We start from the raw sequence: 26,396 nt of genomic DNA, 5'->3' as shown, positions 1-26,396 counted from the left end.
TAGTAAAATCCAAAATCGCCAAATATATACCAAATTTCCCTTTCAACTTCATACCACCCCCTTATAAGCAAGCAAATTCATTAATTTCCACTATATATTAATACTTAAACCTGCACTAATCCTTTTAAAAATACCTTCAAAGCACTTCGCTTCATTTACAAGCCACGAGTCACACGTGCTCGCTATAAGCCGACATGCAGTCGTACCACCGCAGCTAAGTTCAAGCAAAGACTGACAGACTAACTAATACATACATTCAAACAAACATGAATTTCCACTTCGCCTTCCCCGGTTGGCCACCGTGATAAATGAAGACTGCAACTGTCAAATAATAAACGACCCTCAATAGTCGCCATTTTTCAAACGAACTGTCGCATTTTTGTGCACTAAACGTTTATCTTAACATTTGACGGCGCGTCATTTGACATTTGACTGGGGCGTTTGACAGTTGCCGTTCGCTGGCGCAGAGCGCAGTTTGAAGTAACTAGCTGGGAGAGTGTAGCTAGCGCGTCAATTTGACTTGATGACACGCTCGTCGGCGTAGCGCGCGACCGTTAAAGAGTGAATGATGATGGTGGCATTGGAGCTTAGTCTACTATGAAGCCTATCTGTCTATGCGTTAGTATCTATGGCGCTGTGTGTGGGTGCGGACGGAGTGTGTTGACAGCAAAGTGTGTAGGGAATTCATTTGCATTTTGAATTGCTTGCATTCACTGGGGAGTACCGTTATAAATTGTAGATTTTTCGGGTTATTAGTGATGTGATGTGACGAAGGGGTGGGGGGGAGATATACATTTTCGGCTGGTGATAAGGAAGTGGTGAGCGTATTAAAGAGGAGAGATATATTATACTCGCGATTGTTTTAAAATAAATAGAAGATATAAAGCAAGGTAATAAATATCTGCGTTATCAACACTGAAGAGTTAAATAAATTAGATGTTTTTTGAAGTACTTTGGATTTAAAAAATATGTTCTACTGTCTATATCAGTCTCATATCAATAATCTAAGCAAAAGATCGGGAATAAAGAAAATATATTAGGTCTACAACTTTACTTCCGACGTTTTCCAATAGATGTCTTTAGGGTCAAGCACTGGTCGATTAAATCGTTTTATATCGATCTTGGACATTTGTGTCAACATTAACTCAACAAAATATTTGTAGAGATCTGTTTGCATCCCAAACTTATTCTCAACTGAAAAAATGCCACTTTTTGAGCCGAATTCTCGACATTTGCGAGAATGTCTCTAGGGTCAAGCACTGGCTGATTAAATCGATTAAATCGTTTTATATCGATCTTGCACATTTGTTTTACCGTTAACCCAACAAAATATTTGTAGAGATCTGTTTGCATCCCAAACTTATTCTCAACTGAAAAAATGCCACTTTTTGAGACGAATTCTCGACATTTGCACGGAATACGCATGCTGCCAGAAAGATGGTCATAAGTATTAGCTAGCGACGGCCAATATATTTTTTTATCTGAACAAAAAAAACTTTTTTTTCGTGGAAAAGTATCTGCCGATTTCCTGCGAATATTTTCCCAAATTATTATTCTAAAAATATATCTTCAATCTAAAATCTAATCTGCTGTATTCAATCATACAACATATTGTAGTCAATTGTGCCACAAGATAAGCCAGTATAGGAATAATTAAATACTAATATCTTCGAAAAAACAACATTCAATCACTTTCACCAAACAAACGGTCCGCACCACTTTCACATCCGCTTCATCTTCATCATTAATTTCCACTTTAATTATCTTACTGCAGATCAAACAAGCAAATAACAGCAGAATAAAACCTAGCACAGCAACAAAAGTAACATGAGCAGCCAACAAAAGAGGGTTGCTGTTGTTGTCAGTTCCACGCTGCAGGCGGAACACCGAAAGCAAACCGCTTTGTTGTAATGCAAATTCCAGACAGTCACGTGGTTAGCGAAAGTATGCAGCGACAGCAATGGTAGTTTGTTGCAAACACCCACCAATTTCACCAATTTCAACCAATTTGAAACAAACAATACACCATAACAACAACAAAAACGAGTAACAGTAAACATAATGCGCGTAAATGCAACAAGAGTCCGCGCAAAATGAGGGTGTCAATGTCAACACTTTTCCCTCCGTAAAAGCCTAAATGTTTGTACAAGCCACACGTGGGTGGGGGTGGGTGCAAGGTAAACGCTTGAAAGCTAAGTGTAATGCACTGCGCTGTGTATGGCAAATATAAATGTAAGTGTGGCCAGGGAGAAAAAGTAACGATAGTAAAAAAAAGGCGTAAAATACAAACGAAGTGTATTTGCACAGCCTCAGACGGAGGGTTGCCGGTCGTGCATTAAATGCTGATTTTAAAATTACATTATTAGAAAATGATGATCGTCTGAAATCCGAGATGAGCCAAAGTGAGTGTGTGAATGGCTGATTTGGCTGCGCCGGTGTACACATGTTTCGATGTAACTGTAGTTGAATGCTCATTTCAGGGGTTGCAATTACGAGCGTAGAAGAGTTGTTTACAATATTTTTAGAGTAAAGCAAATATTTGTTTTTCAACACTAATGGTTTTGGCAGTCGGCAGATATTTTGACTGGTAATGTTTGCTGAAGCAAGTAAAGATACATTAGGCGTCATCGATTCGCCATTTCACAGCTCGCTAGGTATGCTTTATGGAACAAATTTTTTATCTAAAAGCAACAATACAGTTATAATTATAATTTTTTTTTAATTCGGTGCTGTCGTAGTAATTTGAATTTCTGGAATAATTCACAACTTTCATTATCAAAAAAACAGTCAGGGACCCGACCTCGAAGTACGCTCTTTATTCATCGTTACGGTTTTAGTAGTGTGGGAGTGGTTGAACTGACAATCAACATCTTCAATTAAACCAATAGCATCCAATAGCCAGAAGCTATCTTGAAGAAACATAATAAATTTCTTTCATTAAAATCTTTTAGTTTGTAATTCTCAACTAGTTTATAGTATCTGTATATCAAGTATATGGGCTAAACTCAAAGAGAAAGAGTAATTATTATAAAATATTTCAGAAAATACGAGAATTACTATTTATTAATATTTTGGCGATCTTGATGAAGATTCCAAATTTTGATAACAAACTAGGTATGTCGGAAATGCGAAAAAGTATCGATATACATATATCATATCGCATTTTTTTGAAAATATCAATATCGGCATTAAAACTTTTATAAAAATATATCGATATATCGATGTATCGGTGTTTTTCGAACAAGCCTAACTGAGCATCTCGACAGGTAAAAGTTTATATTTTCCAATGTATGACATGTTATAGATTGCCCGTGGAGACCACACATTGCTCAATGGCACCGATTAATAATATGTCAGTAATTATATCAAGGCATAGCTTGCCATCATCTGTCACTTTGACACTTTGACTGCTAATTTTTCATTTCGGAAAACAGGTTGTCGTTGTAACATCATTGACGTGAGCTAATGTTTTGTCGACATTTTAAATGTAAACGATCGCCTATTAATACATTCTGAATGGCGCCATTTTGAAAATTAAATAACAAGCTACCAACTGCCCACATAACATTTCTACCAACGGACATAGCAATCGATTTGACAGTTCATATGATATAAACAATAGCCTGTCGATATGCCCCGTAAGAAAGGTTAAAAATGTATTCCTTTTTAGAATTTTTTATCCTAAAATTTATAAACAAGTATCGTTTTTATACCTTTCCGATACTCGAAATTTTATATCGATACATCGATATATCAAAATTTTAAATATTGGTAATAAATATCGTTGCATTGAAAAAATTATATTGATATATTTTTAACAAGCCTATAACAAACATTATACAAAATCTTAAAACACTATAACTACAGTAAGATTGAGAAACGGAATGATATCCACGAAATTACAGCGCAGTAAATTGCACATTACAATTCAACATATGTATTATACAAGCAAAATGGCAACCAAAACATTTACACGCCTATTAAAAGTATCGAGAAAACACGGAATGAACAAAAATTTTAAAAATTCGCTACAGTCTGTTAGCAATGCATACACCTACATAGCATCTATATCCACATATAGCATATAATCAAGGGAAAGGCACCAAGTGTTGCTAGCAATTATTTGGGTAATAATAATGCCCGCCCAAGTGAAGGTGAGGAACAAAGCGCAACAACTCAACACAACCGAATACATTTATGCAATAGACAGCAAACAAATCTTTCAACCGAAATACATAGACAGCATTTATAGACAGCAAGGATATGCATATTAAGCCGCATATCCAGACACATGCAATTTTCAAAATTAGTTTTGCCTTAGCAAATAATTATGGGACCATTTTAAATTTCTAAATACAACTGTAATATAGCTGTATTTGACAAGCAAACACAATACATACATACAAATATATGTATGTGGGTTTGCGGACAAAGGTTGTTGGATTACGCCACTCGTTGTTTGCTTATTTGTTTATTTTTTGGGGGTTATATCCTTGCTAAAGCTATATGCATACCTATTGAGCAAGCAACTGGCTACTGACGACCGACATGTTCTGCAAAGTGTCAAAAAAGTGGGGTTGCTCGCTCGACCGATAGTTTTTTGTGGGTGGTTTATGGCGTGCCGCACATAGCAGTTGCACAAAATGTTTAACAAAATTCATTTGCACCCAAAGAAAAAAAAAAAATAGAAAAAGGTAAGTGTGCATGAGCCAGAATATTGGTGATGGTGTTGACGTGGATGATTTTTGCTTTTATTCTAAGCTCAAATGGGCATATTTGTGTTTCTACATACTGTTATTGTAATTGTTGTTGTTGCTGTTGTTATAATGCGTTGCTGATATTTTTGCTAGACAAAATCCGTACCGTACCAGAGAAAACCAAACAACAAGACAGCTACGCATGTTTGCTGGTAACTATGAATACGACGCACCTCCCACTCCGCAACCAGCCATAACTACTCGCTCAACAGCCCCTCATCCAACGAGTAAGGCAGTCAGTCACTGAATTTTGCTGCGCGCCAGCTACGGAGTCGACGACACCCCGATGTCATGCTGAGCTCAGCTTGTTTGTTTACGAGATGGATTTTTGTATATTTTGCGCATTTTTAATTTGATTTCAAAAATTTCGGGGTTGAGTATGCACGAAAATGAAATGTTTCCCTGGAGTACTGGAGTAATAAAAAATTTGTTGTTTTTGTTGTTTTTTCTACCGCTTTTTGCAATACATTTGGCTTTCGTTTATGTTTTTTCTTTTACTCTGTGTGTTGTTACTCGTTTTTCCGGCTCGTGCATTTGACAGTTAGACAACCATAGATTTGTATATAAACGGAAGCACTATACCGTTATTTGCGTATAAATATTCGTGTATGTACCTGCCATGTGTTGGTTATGCTATTTCCTATGCGCGCGGAGGTGAGGGTGAAGTGTTTTTGAGGAGTAAAAAAAAATATTTTCATTTATTGCAAGCGGTAAATTCATTTAGGCGAGTTTTATTGAGTGCGTAATTTCCATTCAGCCTCTTGTAATTTGCTCAGTTTTGTTTGCGTACGATCACTATGGCTTGTGAAATTACAGGGTGCGCTTAAGTGGGTGGAGTAAGCGGTGGGTTGAAGAATTTATTTTAGCGGTTTATATTGCAAATATGTATTTGAAAACATGAAAATTGATTAAAATCTCACAAATAGCCGTCAAATAATTTGCAAGTTGATAATGAAGTGAGTGTGAGAAAAAGCTTTTATAATAAAAATCTATTCAGAATTCGACATAATCTCACTGCTGTTTCAAAAATATTTTGTTGTTTTCCAAAACAGGTTAGATTAGCACTAACAATTATTATTTGTAAGAAGTGATTCGTATTTTTTGCATATTTTACATTGGAGAGACGCCTAATGCTAGGCAACTGTTTATTCAAACTCAGTATGCACAAAGGAAAAACGTTGCTCACTTTTAGGCTGAAAATAATTTAGCTTTCCGACAAATCAGACTGACTTCTTACTATACGATAAACTTGCAATGGGTTTCTGAACACATTGATATTCCGAGTAACTCTGAAGCAGACGAACTAGACAGATTAGGCACAACTTTACAATTGGATCCCAGTAAGTAGGGGATATATGCACGCCGTTGGCCACTTGTATACACTTAATCGATAACCAGGTCAAAGACTGTGCCGAATCCCGGTGGAAAGAATCTGTGACTTGCTCAACTAGCAGGAGTACGTGGCTTGATTGGAATAAAGGCCGTACGTGCCGGTTACCGAAATTTAAAATATAAGGACATAAGAACTCTAGTTGGAGTGTTAATGACAATGAATACTGTAGGGGCGGCCAAGAAATAGAAGAAAAAGAGACTGTGGTACATCTTCTATGTGAATGCAAACCATTGTACAGGAAAAGAATCGCAACAATCGGACACTGTTTTCTCGACGACATTTCGGAGGTTGCGAACATAAAACTGGTTGAGTTGCTCAATTTCAGAAAAGCCTCAGAGTGGTACAGAGAAGTCATTCTAGTGTAAGGGGATTTGAGTCCCAGTGGGATTTTGAGTGAGTAAGGGGTTTTTTTGAGGCCGTCATCTGACATCCACGGAACTTTTTCAACATTTAGATAGTTAAGGGTGTCTTAAGAGCTTTGGTTATATTTCTTTCATTATGGGTTTTCCATTCGTTCGTTAGTCTCCATCACTCAATTTGTAAACACGTTCTTAAGGAGGGCGTGCGTATGGAAGTTCTTTTAACAACTAGGACTTTGAAATTTGTTAGTTGATTTCGATAACTGTGTTTTGGCATGACACTTCTATTGAATGTGTGATTCAAAATAAAGTTGAATTTTCTTGTTGTTATAGATTGCTTTAAGTATAAGACGATGATTTTAAAAGGAGAACTTCTCCTTGGACTTCCTAAATATTGTGAATTAAACACTTCAATCATTTTAAAACATCTTTTGCGGTTGACGGAGACCATTAAATGAATAACAAAGGCTTGAAGCAAAGAAACTATGATTATGTTATACAAATTGGAGGACTTATAACCCTGCACTGGTCTCACTGAAACAGTTTTTGGAATGTATTTAGACCTCATAACAAGAAGTAATTTTTCTTTAAAAATAAGTAATTTTTTTCCTTTCAAATACTACTTCACATTTAATACCTCTTAAAAATAAAAATTACCCCTGCCTTTCCTTCTCCGTTTTCAATAACGACAACATATTCATAAAACAAATCATTAAAGCCACCATCATCCCCATCATCGTTATCATAAATAGTAATCATTACTTGCCATTAGTGGGTGTAAGGGGCACCATTTCGCCAATACAATATCAATTATGGGAATTTGCACGTATGTCTGCTTAAGACGCCAGTTGACGGGGGTACGCATACCAACGCGGACACACACGCATAAATGCATAGGTGAACTCATTCATTCCCATCAACGGCAGCACATTACATTGCTCTTACCCTCAGTGCAGTGCTGAATGAAGAAAGGCAGGGGAGTAAAAGGCACGCAACAGCATGCAAGCGTAAAGCCTTTAAGCAATAAAATTCGGCTTGGGGGCGTTGGAAAATTGCTGAGAACGTGAAAATTGTAGGGGGGTAGGTAGTTTTTCCGCTTACCCTTTTCGCTTGCAAAGCAATGTGAGCGCTTTTTGCTTACTCGTTTTCAATATATTTATTTTTTTCGGTGTCAAGGCTTGCGTATTTGTTTTTGTGTACTTGCGCGTGTTTCCTTTTTGGTATCTGCTAATATTTATGTCTGACAAATAAATCCCGTCTGCTTTTTCCACATGCGAGTATTCCATTCTACGCTCATTGACATTATGGCTGTTGAAACTCCCATTTTGTGTTTGCCAACGCAACTGTTGTTGTTGTTTTTGTGGTGCAACGAAATCCAGGTTATTAATTTTATTCTGTTTGATTTTGCGTTGCCCTCGTTTGTTTACTTCCAGTTTTTTACCTCACCCACACATGTACAAGGGAACACACATATGAAGAAGTTCTATAGAAATTCTCAGTTTCCAGCGTTTGCTCTACTTCCGCGTGTTTTCCGTTATTTTATTTCCTGTTATGCTTTTCTCACACACAGTTCAAATTCTCCTTTCTTGTTTATTTGTGTTAGTTTAGTGTCGTTTCCTTTGCTTAGTGTCCGCTTTCGTACGTTTTCGGCGGCAAAGGACTACTCACTACTCTTGCTTATTGGCTGTTTCCCTACTGTTTGTTGTGTTTATTGTGTCCCTTATTATTATTTCCTTTGTTTTTTTTCCCGTCGCTGTTGACATTATTGATGAGCGTCAGGTTGGCCATTTCACAGCAACAACAATGTTCGCTCGCATGTAACTACGTAACGTAACATTCGCTAACGGCCGTCAAGGATCAGCAGTTACTTAGTGGCGCTTGTGTGTAGGGGTATGTATATGTGTCGCTGCAGATTTGCGTTTTGCCATAAATTCTCGGGGATCAAGTTTCATTCGACAGTTGTACTATTAATGCGTTGAACTTAGGTAACGTGATACATTTTTGCTTCTCTTTTGTTGTTGGAATCTAACGAGGAGGGATAGTTCCCATTTTTTAGTAATATTCAAAAGTTATATACGAAGACTAAATAGAAAAAATAAATATATCTATTATATTGAGGGATCTAGGTCCTGAAAAACTGGGTACGGTAGTTCTTTGAATTTCAACCTTTTATTGGTTACTAAAGCCAAGAGTCTAAAAGCCTGCGATATGCTGCTGAAACGGGACGAACTCGACCCATTTTTGAAGCGGATGGTGACTGACGACAAAAAAAGGATCACACACGGCAATATCAAGCGAAAACGGTCGTGGTCGAAGGCCGGTGAATCGTCCCAAACAGGGGGCAAGCCGGGATTGACGGCCAGGAAGGTTTTGCTATGTGTTTGGTGGGATTGGAACGGAATCTTCCATTATGAGCTGCTCCCATATGGTCGGACGCATTATTCTACTATCTACAGCGAACAACTGGACCGCTTGAAGTAGGCGATCGACCAGATGCGTTCAGAATTGGCCAACAGGAAGGGTGTAGTGTTCCACCTGGACAACGCCAGGCCACACACTTCGTTGATGACTCGCCAGATGTAAAGTTGACTTCAAAAGAGGCTTGTGAAAAGTGGCTGTCCGAGTTCTTCGCAAATAAGGAAGAGGGCTTCTACTAAGGGGGTATTATGAAGTTGCCTTCTAAATGGGTACAGATTATTGAACGAAACGGCGCATATTTGTACTAAATCGGATCATTTTAGACTAATTTATATCATACTGCGTAGGCGGTTTCAAAGCCAGTTAAGTTAAGAATATATATGTATCATATATATACATTACGGATCTATTTTTTCTCAGGTAATATGGTCATCTTTTCTACTAGTAGACAGCACTGACAAGATCTACAGCTCGGAATCGGCAGTGAAATAGTGCCGGAGCTGTTTGGAAAATAAATTCAGATTTTTTCATACTTAAAATGACGTCGTTAGGAGATTTTACATTTTTATTTCTCTCTTTTCGGGTTAGCATATAACTATCCATCCCGACATCCCTAATATGAAATCAGAAACATCAATAAATGTTTAATATATACAATAACTAAATTTTCCTATCAATATATCTGAATTGAAAAAAAAAAAATTATTGATAATAGTATACCCGAAATCCCGAAATAAACTATTTAAAAAAATGGTTGACCACAGCGCCATCTATCAACTTAAAATTACAATATAAGTGGATTAAAAGAACAAGTTGCGGAGATTTCATTTCGCTTAATCTGATTTCTTTTCATATGATTTTTAAATTATTGCGACCATACGTTCAGGTTAACGAACGGTATCTCAGTACCCCTAAAAAATGACTATACAAAAATTTACCCTCTGAATTGTGCCTCAGTGCTTAATTAACTTTAAAATAATCTCATACATACTTTATCAATATTTCTTTGATCTTCAATTTTCTAAGGAACCATCTTCTGACCAATGCTGCTTTATACTCGAAAATATGTTTTCATTTTCCTTAAACAGCTATAAAACATTATATTGTGGCATATAAGCTTCACTTGGCGTCGCATCTTCTTTCGTAACTTTCTTCCTTTCTATTCCATCCGCACTCCCTTGTTGATTTATTTGTTGATTACATCTCAAAAAGAAATGAAAGCAGAAATAAGAAAAAAGTGTACAGCAGAGGTAAGCAGCAAAACTAGTAGCAGCTGCAGCCTGGGGATAACTTGTAAACATTTTTTATGACTCATCAGTTGCGTAAAGGCAGCAATAGCTGCGTAGGCAGCGAGGAAACCCGTAATGTAAGACACTAAGTGGTTGTTGTTTTCTGCTTTAAGTACAAAAACATGTTTGTGTGTAGAGACTTACAGGTAATTGCAGTTATTTCTCAAGTCCTTAGGGTTTGGTTGCCTATGCAACGCTGAGCAATTATTTTTTTCATAGCACACTTTTGGGAGTGAGGCAAGTACATGCCGCTAACTAAAGCGATTGCATTTTAGTTGTTAATACTAGCACCTGGGGACTGTAATCTTGTGAAATTAATGGTAGTTGCAATAATGCAAGGGAATCAAGCATTATTTGCGCTTAAGAACGGCGCAGCGCCTTAAAGTAGGCAGTAAATAATTTTAAAACGCTGCTTTGGCGTTAAACAGTTGAGTGATTGGAAGTGGAGATGATGTGCTTGTGTTGCAAATAGATTAATTAAAGCGTTAATAATACAACAACAAAACAAATATGTTGTTGTAAAAATAGTAGTAGATATAAAGTAGTAGATATATATATCTCGGCTATAATCGTTTAAAGCGCTTCCTACGCCAAATATATATATATATATAGTAAATATAAATTATTTGTTTTACATATTTTTACAGAGCACAAAAGCCAGCAATTTTACATGAATTGTGAAGGATGACCAGCATTCAGTCTTGCAGCGTTATCAGTCATCTGGCTGCCAACATAGCGAAGTGGCAATAAAAACAAACGATAACGATGCGAGTAATGCAAAAAAAATGCTTTTTAAGAAAATTGTAAAAATCTTCAAAGAAGCGCCAAAGTAACGAACATGCTGATATTTCTCCGACGAGGCGGGCGAACGAAACTGTAGTTGAGTGGAAATTGCAAGAAACTGAAACAGCGAATTGCCAGATAATGAGCGGCGATACAAGTGCCAGCATTGCCATGTAATATAACAAGCGAAGAAGCTTGAGAAAAAATGTGCAACGAAGTGAATTTTAAAAGGCAGCGCATGACAATTTAAAGTGTTGGGCGTTAAGTGAGCGCAACTTAAAAGCACTTAAGTTACAATGACGACGATTAAGGTGCTACACAAACAGAGTGTGGCAATCGCAAGTGTGCAGCAGTAGCACGATCCGGTGAACAAATGAAGCAGAGACATTGGCAGTTATTTAATACTCTGCTATGGATGTTGCATACTGTTGCCTACAGCTAGGCGCCGATGGTATTGAACTTATTTTTGAAGTAAATTTAGAATATATGTCGTTTTTTGCTTTACTTTATCGATTTTTTTACTTTATAAACTCAAATAATATATTTAAGCACTTAGGTGGGACATGCCCCATAATATTGATGTGAGAGTTAGCTGAATTTTTACTACCAAAATGGTGCTACCAAGACCATATTTATTAAATTACTAAAGCTGAAATTCTCGTGGTTCTTTCTATAAATCTTTGTTGCTTATTATGCTTATGTTTCAGTTTTTATCTAAGATAGAGAACTATATGTTGCATTAATATCTCTCATAAGAAGCTAAGTGAATATTGGATGATCAGTGAGATAATGCCTGATTGTGACATGATCATGCTTGGGTCATACTGAGGTTACATCAATGAAGTAATGTTGGTAGTAAATTTGAAATGAGTAATTATGTTTATATAAGTTCAGAAAAGGTGTTTGAAAGAGACAAATTTGCTTGGCAACACTTGCCTGCCTGTTGAAGATCTCTATGAAGATCATCATTATCTTTTACGTATATTTCCTATAGAAATCTCATCAATATTTAAACAATATGCGCAACTTCCACATGAAAAATTATCTTTTAATTGCCGAAAAAGCTCCGACGAAGCGTAATGCCTGCTCGCTGCTCGCATTTAATGACAGCAACAAAGGCGCGCGCTTGTCAGTCTTCCACGTGGGTGCATTCATACTAAGAGCGCCTTGTTGCAGGCAATTTCCACAATTTTCCACGAAATTACGCTGCACAACTGCATATGCAAGAACAAGTGTTGCATAACGGCATTAAGGCAATATGTGTAAAGAAGAAGAAGCAAAAGAAATTAAAAACGCATTTGCCAAAACCCAGTGCAGCAGTGTTGCCATATTGCAGCAACAGAGTAATATTCATATTTTTTATTGCTTCACACAACAGTTGCTTTTAATAGCGAATCTAGAGGAAATGCAAAATAAAGTATGGGAAAAAGAGCGACGCGCATAACGTTAATGGCTTATATTGAAGTGTGTGTGTGCGTGAAATGCGCATGTGTGTGTGCGCACATTTTATTGAAAGCAATTGCCTGATGGAAATCTGAGCGAAAAATAGGAAATAAAAAAAAAAATATTAAAAATATATTGTATACAGCTATGCGAAATGCATTTCATTTTGTCAACCAACTCAGGCATGCAGGCACAGGACACACATAAGCATGCTGGCTGGTGGGGCGAGGGGAAGGCGTGGATTGCGATTCAAAAAATTATGCACGTATGCAATGAAATTAACACTGGCTAGTGGAAATCGAATAAAGCAGCAGCGGAAATGGAATAAAATGAATTTTTAACCGCCAACAAACTGAATCAAGCGACCACATGCGCCAACAACAACAACAACAGCAGCACAAATTTATAAATAGCAGCAGCAGCAACAACTGCATGAACATAATTCATATCGGTTCTCATGCATCAATGTCTGCGAATGCGATTATAACTTTGTGCGGTTGTTTGTATGTATGTGTAAGTGGGTTTGTGCTCCGGCGCATTAATAAATTCTCAACTTAATGCTTGGCATAATGTAGGCATTCACTCAATTTATTTAAATATATCTGAATATGCAGGAGCTTATACTTCATGAGCATATGCAGGTATACAGTAGTTGCCACACATGCTCGCCTGCGCTGAAAAAGAGTTATTAAAAATATGCTAGCATAATTCTAGGCGCTCGCTCGTGCATTTATTATAATTGGCGTTGCAACAGCAGTGCTATAATTATCAACGCAACTACGTTTGTGTGTGTATGTGTTTGTTGGTGTGCCAGTCGACATTATTTACAATTTTAATTTGGGGAAAATGTTCATAATTGTTGTTGTACTCATGTGAGAGTGGCTTGCATGTCTGCGGCTGATTACGAATTGCTATTAAAAAAATTGGAAAAATGCACTTCATATAAATGTTGCTGATTAAAATCACCGTTAAGTGTTAAATATGTTGCCAACAGATGTTGTCGGATAATTTTACATTATGCTTGCTGTGACATACAGCAGTAAATAAATAAATTGTTAAGTCTGCAAGTATTGCTTTACGTTTTACGGTGGCAGTGTCTGTGTTGTGTATTGAACTGATTTATGCAACAAAAATAAAAACAAAAAAATGCAAAAATGTAAAGTAGCTTTTGAATTTCCAGCTGAATGAATTTTTAAAATTTGTAATATTGTTTTTTCTTCGTTACAGGTGAACCACATGATATTTTTTCTCATTTTGTTTCAATTTAATTTAAAAAAAAATTTAAATATTATAAAATAATATTTTTTTAAATATAAAAATGTTTAATAATAATAAAATATATTTTTTTATTCTAAAATTAATACAATATCTCCTTGAAGATTTGCATATTCAGTCACATATTTATGTTTCAACTGATTGTCTGTGGTAAAGTTACACTGGAACGTCCTAGGATTCACCAGAAGCATCAATTATCTACTGGGAACTACTATTACATACATAAATACCATGTTTTAGCGAAGAATTTTCAGTAATTTTTTTAAAGAAAATTGTTATTTTTTTGGAGCTTGAATTAGTCATATATTGTTTGTCCACGCTTATAGGAGACATATTATATAAAATATCATTAATTTAAAGGAGTTCTTGCATCGATGTCTTGCGAAACATGCGATGAGACCAAAATTTGTTCAGTATGACACTTAAAGAAGCATATGACTAGTACCTATTTACATCCCTCTACATAGAATAATATGTTCGTTTTAATTCTGAGATGACTAGTAGTAACATTAGGTATCAGAGCAGGCTTACGTATGTTCAAAGTAGTCTCTCTTGTCTGTGGAACTAGTGGCCATCGCAATTTTTAATTATAATTAAGTTTAAAATTTGAAATATTATTGCATATAGTCATTAGCTTTTTATATTCTTTAAAATAAACAATTTTTTTGTAAAACTATTCAGCCTTCAATCGACTCCGTAAGAGAAAATAATACTTGGTTTAACCAATTTTGAATGAATTTACTCGAATAACTAATCTTAGGCCTTATACCGAGGAATTCATAAGCCTACAACTAGTTCACAATTAGTTCCTAACTTGTTCTCAACCAGCTTACAAATAGTTTGTAACTGTTTCGTCCTATGCACAACGAATAAATGATTGTATTTGTTCTAGTGGTGATACTTAGTTAAATTGGATAAATTTCTTCTATAAATTATCATGACAACCATATTTCAATATATAACCCAACATTTCTCCTCTTTCACAAATCAGGAATATTACTCTACATGTAAAGAATCAAACATTTATGAATAATTTTGATTTGTAATTTTTCTGATACAATAGATACATACATGCGAGATAAAGAAATTTGAGTAAATATTCTTAACTAGATGGTTGCTTCATAAAAGTAGTGAATGATATACCCAGTCTCAGAAGCTCTTAATACTAAACTTGAAGTATGCTTTCGGAAATTCAAATTCTATAGTCAATTCAATTCAAATTAGGAGGAATATCTCAGAACTGTTAAGTGCTATAATATTAATCCTCATTCGTTAGTACTGACATTTTTATACAAAAAATATTTAAATATTTGTTGCCTACATTTAGGAAGATGTATTTTTATCATCAGCCAATATCTCAGAAAATGTGTGACATCTCTCTCATGTTCGTTCTGTCTGTTGGAAAAAAATTAATCGCATTTATGGGGAATAAAGGAAACCCCATAAACGCGATTAAAGATTTTCACAAATTGGAATTGCTTAATTAAAATTTTTTGCAGAACAACAAGTTCAATTGTATATTTAACTATCAGTAATTAACGCCGTTATCTATAATTATTTCCAGCTCTTAACATTAAAAGGTAGTCACCGTATTGCATATACTGCGCTGCAGCTGCAATTCAGGCAACAACATTTCTGTGCGAAGAACGGCGCATACTCACACACACACAAGCATATAAGCGGTAATTTCCGATTAACGGAAGTTAATAACGCATTTAATGTGACTTAAATAAAGTATGAAATTAAAAAGCAATTTGTATTACCCGAAGCGAAGCGTACAAGCGTACGAATTAATTAAAGCGCGCGCGTATACAACGGCATATTGGCAGTGCGTGAAGGTAAACGATCGAGAATGAAGCAATTATGAGAGTGCTTGCGTGCAATGCAGAAATGTATGAAACCTCTTTCATGTATTTCATACATTTCTGCATTGCACGGGAAATGTTGGAAAGCAAATATTGAAAGCTTTCGAATAAAAGATATTTTAAATATATTTTTAAAAAATATTTTAAATTTAAAGATTTTTAAAATTTATAGAACACAAAAATTGTTCGCTTCCGCTGCACTTAAGCACTAACTGTCCTAAATATGCGCTTAGCCAACAAAGTGAGTGGCTTAAGTAAATAGAAATGCCGCTGTGGTGCAGTCTTTCAAAACGCACGCTTTCTGCAATGATTCACCATTGAATTGGCTCAATTGCCCAGAAAAATTTGCATAAACGGCATAAATAGCTGAGCAAACCAACTGACCCACTTGATTGCAAAGCGGGGCACAGCGGCGAATAAGTGGCAATGGATTACTTGAATGAATGAACGAGTGAATGAATGAATGCACAAATAAGTAAGAGAGTAAGTAAGTGAGTAAGCAATTGCCTTGCACTGCGCCTAACAGCATGCAACGAAGCATGAAATACATCAATGCAAATGTGTGGCTAATGCACGAACGCACACAAACACAACTACACAGATATATATTGAGGAATAAATGCAGTGTTGCAATTGAAGTAAGCGAGCTGAGCAGGAGTGCTTTAAAAACACACACACATACATACAGAGAGGCACTTGCATGCACTCAACGCTTTTATGTATTACAGCCGCCGGCACTTTTATTGCAGTCATAAATCACACAAAAAAGTTGAGGTGGGGGTGTATGGCAGAGTGTAAATACCAAAAAGGGGCACAAGCATGGAGACACGCGTTCCAAACCGAGGATTTGTCAACTCGGCAAGTGGATATGCGGCGTGTGCAGGACAACAAACAGATATACACACATACATGCATTCAAGCAAGCAGCGTTGCAACCCTCATCTCGCTTAGCATATTCTCACAGCGGTCAGCGTATGACAAAATAACTGACTGATGATGATTATCATACACTGCAAGGGGTGAGGGTACAGGAGTGCGATTGTGTCACCGCTGTTGCGTTGCAAGTAATTGTGCCGGGCAACCACTGTTGGCAGGAAACTTTTGGCGAGACAATTTTTACAACTTATTGGGCCAATGATTGCTACAACAACTACAATAACAACAAAAATATTTTAAAACGTGTGTCTACTTGCCACATATGCCGCACGAGCGCACAGCGACCGAAATTATTTCTTTAGCAAGCGTGCGCTCGGCCCGTCCTGCACACTAAGTAGCTCACGCGTGTCGAAACAAAGGCGTGTTTGTTGTTATTTTTTATGACATTTAATTGTGCTTTTGTTTTGTTTTATGATCTTTGGAAGACATAATTCTTGCCGTTTAATGCGATTTTCGCGCTGTCAGTGGGCCATATGACGTCTTGTTCCTGGAATTTGTCGTTTTTTCGTAGCCAGAGACCCTTTTTTAACCGGGCTTGTATGCATATTCATATAAATATGCCTTTGTGCTGTAATAAATATTGCTTTTGTTCACGTATTTATTGCTTGTTAAATATTAACCAAAGTAAAAACGCCCCCTAAATTTATATTAATTAACAAAAATGCATAAATTTAGGAGATAACTTATCTTTTCTCATATCTCTTTTTATTTTGTAGAGACTTTACAAGTGAAACAATAGCATATTAATTAGAATAATCATTTCCCTCTATGTCGAAATGAACCTAATTAATATATTTTTTTAATATTAAATCGTACTAAAATATGTATTGCCTACCTTCAGGCGCATACATTCTTTCTTTAACGATTTCTCTGCGCTTCAAACATTAGGAATCCTATTTTATTTGTTTTATAAAAGATATTAAAATTTTATTTTATTTTTAGTTAAGGAAAATCTATCTTTCTCTTTCAATTTCTCCACATATTTCACCTACCCAAACACCAATCTACACCGAGTTACATTTCCCTGTTACACTCCCACAAATTCCTTACTATTATTTGTACCACTATAATTGCACGCTTGAGCAGTGTTGCATTACATGTTCCATTACTGCAGACTACAATTTCAGTCTACAAATTCGTACATTTGTCATTTGACACCCTTTTTCCAAAGACAATATGTAGTAGCATACATTTTTGCGTTTCTTGGGAAACCAATATAAAAGCCTTACCCCACCTCCTTTCCAAATACTTATTTATAATTTTTGTTCGCTAAAATTTCGTATGCAGTCAGCGTTTCGCGTATCAACTGTGGCTGCTGTTTTGCGGTATAGCCGGCACGCGCGCCTAAAACTATGCGTATGCGTGACGTGGTGCAGTGTAGCGTGTCGGTATGGCAAGCGTTTGTAATGCGTATCAAATTTTTGCATTGCACGCGGATTTAACTACTTAGTTGTGGTGGTCTTAAATGGTATTTTTGTTTATATCTGTATAATCGTGGTTAATGCTAAAAGAAGTATATTTTAGTTTATTCCCAGAGAGATGGTATTATATTTGTAATTGATTTTGACAAAGTTTGGGTTTCATCGGGGTTTGGTTACAGTGAGAGTGAAAATACTAATGATTTGTAAGTCTTTTAAAAGGAAGTTAAAGTCAGCCAATACTCAAGTTAGATATATATATAAAGGGTGATTTTTTAAGAGCTTGATAACTTTTTTTAAAAAAAAAACGCATAAAATTGAAACGTTAGATTGGTTCATGACATTTACTTTTTGAAGATAATTTCATTTAAATGTTGACCGCGGCTGCGTCTTAGGTGGTCCATTCGGAAAGTCCAATTTTGGGCAACTTTTTCGAGCATTTCGGCCGGAATAGCCCGAATTTCTTCGGAAATGTTGTCTTCCAAAGCTGGAATAGTTGCTGGCTTATTTCTGTAGACTTTAGACTTGACGTAGCCCCACAAAAAATAGTCTAAAGGCGTTAAATCGCATGATCTTGGTGGCCAACTTACGGGTCCATTTCTTGAGATGAATTGTTCTCCGAAGCACCAGCGAATTCCACCGAATTCCACCAGCGTACAAACCACACCAAACAGTGCATTTTTCGGGATGCATGGGCAGTTCTTGAACGGCTTCTGGTTGCTCTTCACCCCAAATGCGGCAATTTTGCTTATTTACGTAGCCATTCAACCAGAAATGAGCCTCATCGCTGAACAAAATTTGTCGATAAAAAAGCGGATTTTCTGCCAACTTTTCTAGGGCCCATTCACTGAAAATTCGACGTTGTGGCAGATCGTTCGGCTTCAGTTCTTGCACGAGCTGTATTTTATACGGTTTTACACCAAGATCTTTGCGTAAAATCTTCCATGTGGTCGAATAACACAAACCCAATTGCTGCGAACGGCGACGAATCGACATTTCACGGTCTTCAGCCACACTCTCAGAAACAGACGCAATATTCTCTTCTGTACGCACTGTACGCATTCGTGTGGTTGGTTTAATGTCCAATAAAGTAAACTGAGTGCGAAACTTGGTCACAATCGCATTAATTGTTTGCTCACTTGGTCGATTATGTAGACCATAAATCGGACGTAAAGCGCGAAACACATTTCGAACCGAACACTGATTTTGGTAATAAAATTCAATGATTTGCAAGCGTTGCTCGTTAGTAAGTCTATTCATGATGAAATGTCAAAGCATACTGAGCATCTTTCTCTTTGACACCATGTCTGAAATCCCACGTGATCTGTCAAATACTAATGCATGAAAATCCTAACCTCAAAAAAATCACCCGTTATATGATGTATTTATATATTATAGATTTTATATGAATTATAGGAATATTAGTAATTTAATTTCCAAAAATCATATTGAAGGCAGAATCAAAATATATATAAAAAATTTAACATAAACCGTTTAAGAATTGCAAAAATATTTGGAGCACGAATGAAAAAGGAAAGACAGTTATAATCAAAAGCAAATCCTTGGAGGATAATTGATTTAAATAATAAGAAATGGTTTCAAATCCACACACCCATTTCGTTTTTAAGCTAAAACCGTTTCGCTTAAACCAACTTCACAATAAAACCTACTTATTTTGGACCAAAAAATCAATACTCGAAACACTGAAAAAATATAAAAATAAATTTTAAAGTAAGTAGAACGAAATTTATTAGTAAAATTTATTGAGTATAAAATTGAAGTAATTATATAAGACCGTGTATCGGAAAACAAAACTTTTTTTAATATACTATTTTGGGGTTGGAAAAATCCTTGAAAGAATATTTCTAATAAGAAAAATATTTGATAGAAGAAATATAACATCAATAGCTGCTTGAATTTATGGACTCACGTCAGGAATTAGTCACAGATCAACTCGTAATACGATACCAAACGAAATGGTTATCGAATATATCTCATATAAATTCATGTCGCATGTTCTACTAGCTAAATAACGTGATTGAACGAGAATTAAATTCGGCAACAGCAATAAAAAATAATGAATTTTTAGTATGAGAAGCACACATGCATTTGAAATGCGCCAAATATATATATGATATTAGCAATCAAATTAAAGTGCTTGATATTTTCTGTACAGCTGTTATTTGCTGCACTTGCGTCAGTCTGGGGAAAAATCGTAAAAAATAGTCGTATATTTTCCAATCGCTCACATGTTACTTACAGCCCCAACTTCACTTAGAGCGATGCGAAATAGTGTGCAAGGAAGCAATTTGGGTGAGGCAACGAAAATTTGTCCACACACACACCGGAATGAATCAAGGAAATAGCAACGACGTCGACGAGGCAACGATTGATTGCTCCCAAGGGTCGGCGGCAGCGTTCATTTTGGCAGGCAGAAAGGGAAAGCTGCAAATGCAGTTAGCGCGCTGTGCGACGCGTTAATGGTGGTGTCACTTGCAGCAACGCAGCGATTAGAGTTTTTACGAGGCACGCGCACACATACACACATACTAACAAATAAATGTTTATATATGTGTGTGAGATGGTAAAGTGGTAAGAGGGTGCGTTGCTGCTTGAATGCTGCAATCAGCAACACCCTTTTGAGTATGCGCTGGCATTGCAAGTGGCAAATGGCAAGAAATCAAGTGTTGCACTTCACACAACGCGCCACGGCAGCAAGAGAAGTGGAGGTAGTGACAGCAAAAGGAAGTGCTTTGCCAGGACACAAATGCTATTTGTCGTTGTTATTGCGTTTGTAGCAGCAGTGTGTGCTGTAGGGCTCCCTTGATAATTGCACGCATTTAACCCGCTTTCCAACTCTGCGCGCTCGCTCAACGCGGTAACCAAACAAGAATTTATTGCAATTTCGCAACCAATTCGACCAATTTTCTAAACAGCGAGGCGGTGGGGTGGGTTTTGGTGTGGCGGATAAGCAAATGACTTCCGCTCTGCATCATGTATAATTTCCTTAACTATATCTTAGCGGAACGGTATATATGTAAGGCAATGCGGGAGATGCATTTGCCATGGGTGTCGTTGATAAATCGCGGAAATGGGCCCTCAAGGCGGAGTAGGAGCTAGCTTGGGGTTGCCTTAAATGAGTGTGTAATCATTGTTGCAAGAAACGATTTAAATGTGTTAAGAATATTACAAGTTATCGCAACGCTGCTGAGATAGCTAAGAAACACACATCCAGCGTATTATATCTAATCATAAGTTCAGCTAAGCCGCTTAGTGGCCGGTGCGGTGCGTGCGGCGCTCGCTGTGGTGGCACTCATAAATGTGGTAAGTCGTTACTTACCATCAGATTAGCAGCTAAAGCAAAAATATGATTCCCCATTATATTTTTCTTGTATTTTCGAATTTAGAACCGCATTGGGATTTGAGTTTTGTCATCAACAAAAGGAGTGTGTCAGCTGCTGAAGCCATTAAAATAAATGCGAATTGTGGTGGGTTAATTAACTGTTTTGAAAAAAAAAAAATGTATATATAGAGAGTAGCGGTAATCTTCTGTAAAGGCTGAGATTAGGAAACATATAATTCTCTTTGGTCTCATTCCATCAGATAAGATTAATAGTTAAATTTATAATATATGGTAACCCTTCTTCGACTAGTTTCATACAAATTCAAAGGATGTCCAAGAGAATTGTATTAGCAGACTTAACGGTACTTTTAAGTCTCTGCGACTTTTCGAAAATAATCTACTTCCCAATATTTATAAATAAGGTCCATACAATTATACTAAAAAAACTTTCATATGGTTGCTTACCTCAATGTATCCCTGTACGCTGTCGCATTGCTGCAGCACCAAAATCGCAGAGTTGAATTTCAAAGCCGACAGCTCATCGGGCGAGCAAGGACTCAAGAAACCACTGTCCGCATCGCTATGCGAAGAGAGTGGTCGGGGTTTACGAATTTTATACGGCACATTACGACTTGGCACAGGACCCGGATTGAATAGCACATAATTCGATTCGATCGGCACGGTACGCGCACGTAAATGTTCCTTGCCATCAAGCAACATATGCTGCAGGTGTAGCATATGCTCTGAACTGACCAGCTCCGAGACGGCACGTTGCTCGGTGCTTAACGCGCCGGCACCATCGGATATGGAGGAGCTGTTCATTTTATTGTCATTACTCGCGGAGCGTTTACCGCGCTTATCATTCGAACTGCCTGCGCTGCCGCTGGCGGATGAATGTTTCGACGAGCGAAACGGTGAAAGATTCAAGAAGGTTAAACGCTTCTTTGTGCGTTGCAACGTCGTTTGCGAAGACGTTGCGGAGGTGGAAGAACTCGTTGAGTTTGTGGAGGTGGATGATTCTACTAGCGCCGTAGACGTCGTTGTGGTGGTGGAGGCGGTGGTATTTGTGTCCTTTGATTCCTGACTATTCGACATGCTTGGCGCTGCATCGAGTACTTCGAGTAGCTGCTCCAAGCTGGCAGATTCACGTAACATAGGCTCGACGGTATTTGCTACAGACCGTACGGCCAACGCCTCTAAGTTTGCATGTACCAATTGCTCGTTGGTGTACGGATTTGGTATGCCAATATCAGCTACGGGTTCCTCTTCAAAGTCATCTGGATCGATAACAAAGTAGTTGTGATGGTCGAAATTCGCTGGATGCACCGAACCACCACAAGCCTCCTCGAAGGTTACTTCTACAACGAGTGTGGAGTCTTCCTCCTCAGGCAATTCCTCATTGTAAATGACTTCGGGCACGATTTCTTCTTCACTAAAGTTTAAGTTTTGACGCGAACTAAATAGAGGATCACGTAAACCATGTACCGCTGCCGGCTCAAACATACCACCTAACTGCTCATGTGTACGTTGACGCATAGCCTTCTCATTTATAAAGTCTACGGGATCGAATAAGCAGTAGTTGTCCATATGAGACACATGCGTCTTACGTTGACGCACCGGTAAGTTCTTCAATTTCTCACTGTAGTCTGCATCGTTATTATTCGAAGCATTTGAGTTCGGTGGGCTGGCATCAGGTGGCGCCGGTGGTGGTGGTGAAACCTCATTCGACGAAGATGTCACATCATCCTGCGTCACGCTACTCGCTGTAAGCGACTTCTGCGAACCGCGACTGAGCGATGCGAATAAACCACGCGCCAAGCAATTCTTCAACTCAGACACGCGACCCTTATAGGGACTAGACTGTGCGCTTGCACTACCGCCCGCATGTTCGCTGCCATCATACACACCCAAACGCGCATTCAACTTACTCAACTCTTTGCGTTCCTTCTTGCTGAGCACTACTTTACCGCGCGACGGTGTCGCTGGTGCCGACAAGGAGACACCACCCTCAGCAGATGTTTGCATGGCGAGGTAACGCGAATCTCGCGTTGGCATTTGCGAGATCGGTGGCGGCGTTGGTGGCGGTGGCTCACGATATGGCGGCGGTTGCGGTGAATGCTGCGCCGAGTGACCACACTTCGCGAACTGTGAATTCGTAATGACCGTCGTAGACTCATAACTCACGGGAAAATCACAAAAGAGCTCGGTAAATTGCGTCGACTCAGCGCCTGTATAGCGACCATCGTAGAAGCTCAATTCCATGTAGTTAGCGTCACGTATGGCATTCGGATCATCGCGAAACTCGTTCGCATGTGTAAATGTGGCATTGCAAAGATTACGATTGATATGCGTTTGCGAAGCATGCAATGAGGATGTGCCAGCGGTCTTCGGTATTGTGCCAGGCGCGCTGTTATGCGAGTGTACGGACGCAGTTAAGGGATTATGATCGCCGCTGTAGTCACCCGTGAGCGACGACGCACTCGCAGCATTATTCGCATTACGATCCGCGCTGGCCAACGACTTGCTGTGTCGCAGCTTATTTGACTTTTCTTTACCCTGACGTTGTGACTTCGGCATGTTGCTTGCTGCTAGTTTCGTAGTAGATTTATGTGTGGCTACTTCGTTGTGTATCGTACGACGTCGCAACCTTCTACTCACCTCCACTGTCGAGCGTTGACTTTCATTAATTGCATTATTGTTACGTTTATTATCACAAATATTTACTTGGTTGTCTTCGGTGGTTTTCTCAACAGTGTTTGCCGCAGCGCTTTTAGATGCCAAAGCTTTCACTGAGAGTGCGGTGTTTTCGGAAGCGGCATTCTGCTGTACCTTCACGTGGCCCAAACCACGCGGTAGATGAATGGATGCACTGGCTACTGTGTGCGGACGCCGGTTCCGCCTCTTCACAGTGCCGGTAAATGAGCTGGGTGAGTCCCAGTCGTAAATTGATGTTTTTAAACTCACACCTAGCGCACTGACATTTTCGTTGGCCACCAAACTCTCCGGCTTACCGCTGCCAACTTTATATCGCTGCGCTGTTTGGCAGTTATTGTTATCCTTCACTATGTGTTCGGCACTTGTCTGTGGCGTGTCGCAGGTTTTCGCTCCAACTTTTTGGGTTTTGTGGACTCTAGCGGTGCTTCGGTTACTATCCTTGCTGTTGGGCGCTGTGTCTTCCACTAACACAGTTTCATTATCATCAACGCTTTGCACTTTGTACCCAGTCGCTGTACCGTTATTTTGTATATCGTTTACATGTAATGTTGTTGCAGATTGAGGTCGTCGCTGTTGGCTAGACATTTTCGTTGCCAGTAATTACAAGGAGATTGGGTCCACTGCAGCTCACTGAGTATCGCATTTAGTGTAAAATAGTTGTTTGCTGTTGCAATTTTCTTGAGGTGTGGGGTGGGTAGGTGTTTTTTGGTAGGGGTTAACGGTTGTTGCATGCTTCTGAGTAGCATTCTGTGGTTGTTGTGTGCTGAAATGTTGCAGACTGCAGTTGTTTGCGCCTATGCGGATCGCATCGCTTGAGTTTTCATAACTCGTTTTTGTTATTTTTGTTGCTGTTATTATTAAAATTTTTGTTTCTTTTGTGTTGCCTGTGTATTCGCACAATTTTAATATGATTTCACAAGCACAATGCTGTTTCACATTCTTTCACGTTTCACTCACTTTAAACTTTTTTGGCGAAATTTTTCATTTTGACCAATGCAAATTCTTCACATTTTCACGCTCAACTGACCAAGCAAACAATCACTCAGTGCTTTTGTGCTGTGCTTTCTTTCGTTATCATTTCCTTCGTTATCACTTTTTTATTTCACTTTTTTTGCATTTCTCTTTGTTCACTATTTTCTGGCCTTTTGGTTTTTAATTTATCTGTGTATTTTTTGTTGGCCTAACTGTGTCGTTAAAATAAAATGAAATTAATGGTTTCATAAATCTTCATCTTTATGTGCCTCCCCAACCCTTGGCCTGGCTGTGAAATTATTTTCCTTTACCCTCGAACGGATGCAGAAAGTGTAAGAGTTAATGGATTTTTATTGTATTTGCTTTCAAACGGCGAAAAAAAGTCCAGAAAAAGTATTAAACCATAAAATCATATGGAAGATAGAAGTGCTAACGGTTTTTTGGCAATCACTGACAGACTTTCACCCTTTAGGCGGCTGAAGTAACAGTGAAGGGCTATTGTGCTTTCGTAGGAGCTTTTGTGCTTTTGTCTTCGCTTTGTTAATTTTTTTTTTGATATTTTGTAATATTTTTGAACTTTAAATTGTTTGTTGATGAAAGAGAAGAAAACAAAAAAATACTTTCAAACAAAAAATCTAGGAAGTAATAAATTGCACTCAAGACCTTTGCTTTAAGCTGTCCAAAGCTTTTCGAATTCGGTATTTCTATAGCACTTTCTATATTTCTATATGCCATTACCTTAAAATTAAACTAATTTCAGTGAAGATTAAGAAGAAAAAATCTGCTGAACTCCTCACTCCTCAAGTCTTTATCAAAAATACAAAGATCTTCATCCTAAAAGACACTAAAATAAATATCCAGCTTTATGCTGATGTGCTGTATGCTAAGCTCCTTTCACATTTTTCATGCCGATAATTTTTAGTTTTCTCCCTACCATTAAGCATTTACGATCGCATTAAAGCAACACTAATGCCACTACCAGCGTTCAACGCCTAAAATCATGCACTACTTTACAACCAACTTTAATGTGCTACTAACTCAACAGTGGTGATGGCTTTAATTGGGTAATTAGTGAACTGAAATTGCAGACAGAGAGCCGAGCGTCAAGTAGTAGCCGCCTGACTGCCCGACAAACCAGCTGCCCATATTGCGACGGCATATGGAGGCACCTAAAAGTATGCTTCCCGTAACAGCCCAGCAATAAGTTGTAAATTTGCAATTTCCCAGCCACTCGTCAACCACATTGCGCACTAGTCCGCCCAGCGAAAGTTAAATTGCCAAGACAACTGGGCAAATTGATTCACGCTGTTTCGTTTTTTTCCATGCTAATAAACTCCAACAAGTTGCATAATTGTTGGCGCATGATGAATTTAAATGGCAATGAAATGAGCTGCAAGCCAAAATGACGGAATGGGAAAAGTAATATGCAA

The 26,396-nt window shown here is 38.0% G+C and overlaps 1 protein-coding gene across 4 annotated transcripts in view; it reads right to left on the bottom strand.

Moving 5' to 3' along the window:
• Nucleotides 1–26,396, bottom strand: part of LOC105212050 (protein sickie) — a 333,362-nt gene that overhangs the window by 278,856 nt on the left and 28,110 nt on the right. For 2 of the 4 annotated variants that reach the window (XM_054227850.1, XM_054227851.1), the window contains exon 1: nt 21,745–24,594. The exons of the other annotated variants lie outside the window; for them this stretch is intronic. In XM_054227850.1, coding sequence (XP_054083825.1) covers nt 21,745–24,579 — 2,835 coding nt within the window. In that variant the 5' untranslated portion in view covers nt 24,580–24,594. Of the gene's footprint in view, nt 1–21,744; nt 24,595–26,396 lie in introns of those variants that run through there. 4 annotated transcript variants of the gene reach the window in all.

This window comes from Zeugodacus cucurbitae, chromosome 3 (genome assembly GCF_028554725.1).
Source record: "Zeugodacus cucurbitae isolate PBARC_wt_2022May chromosome 3, idZeuCucr1.2, whole genome shotgun sequence".
In the NCBI taxonomy this organism is placed as follows: domain Eukaryota; kingdom Metazoa; phylum Arthropoda; class Insecta; order Diptera; family Tephritidae; genus Zeugodacus; species Zeugodacus cucurbitae.
The sequence above is the reverse complement of the archived record's forward strand: the minus strand, read 5'-3'. Positions and strand labels throughout refer to the sequence as shown.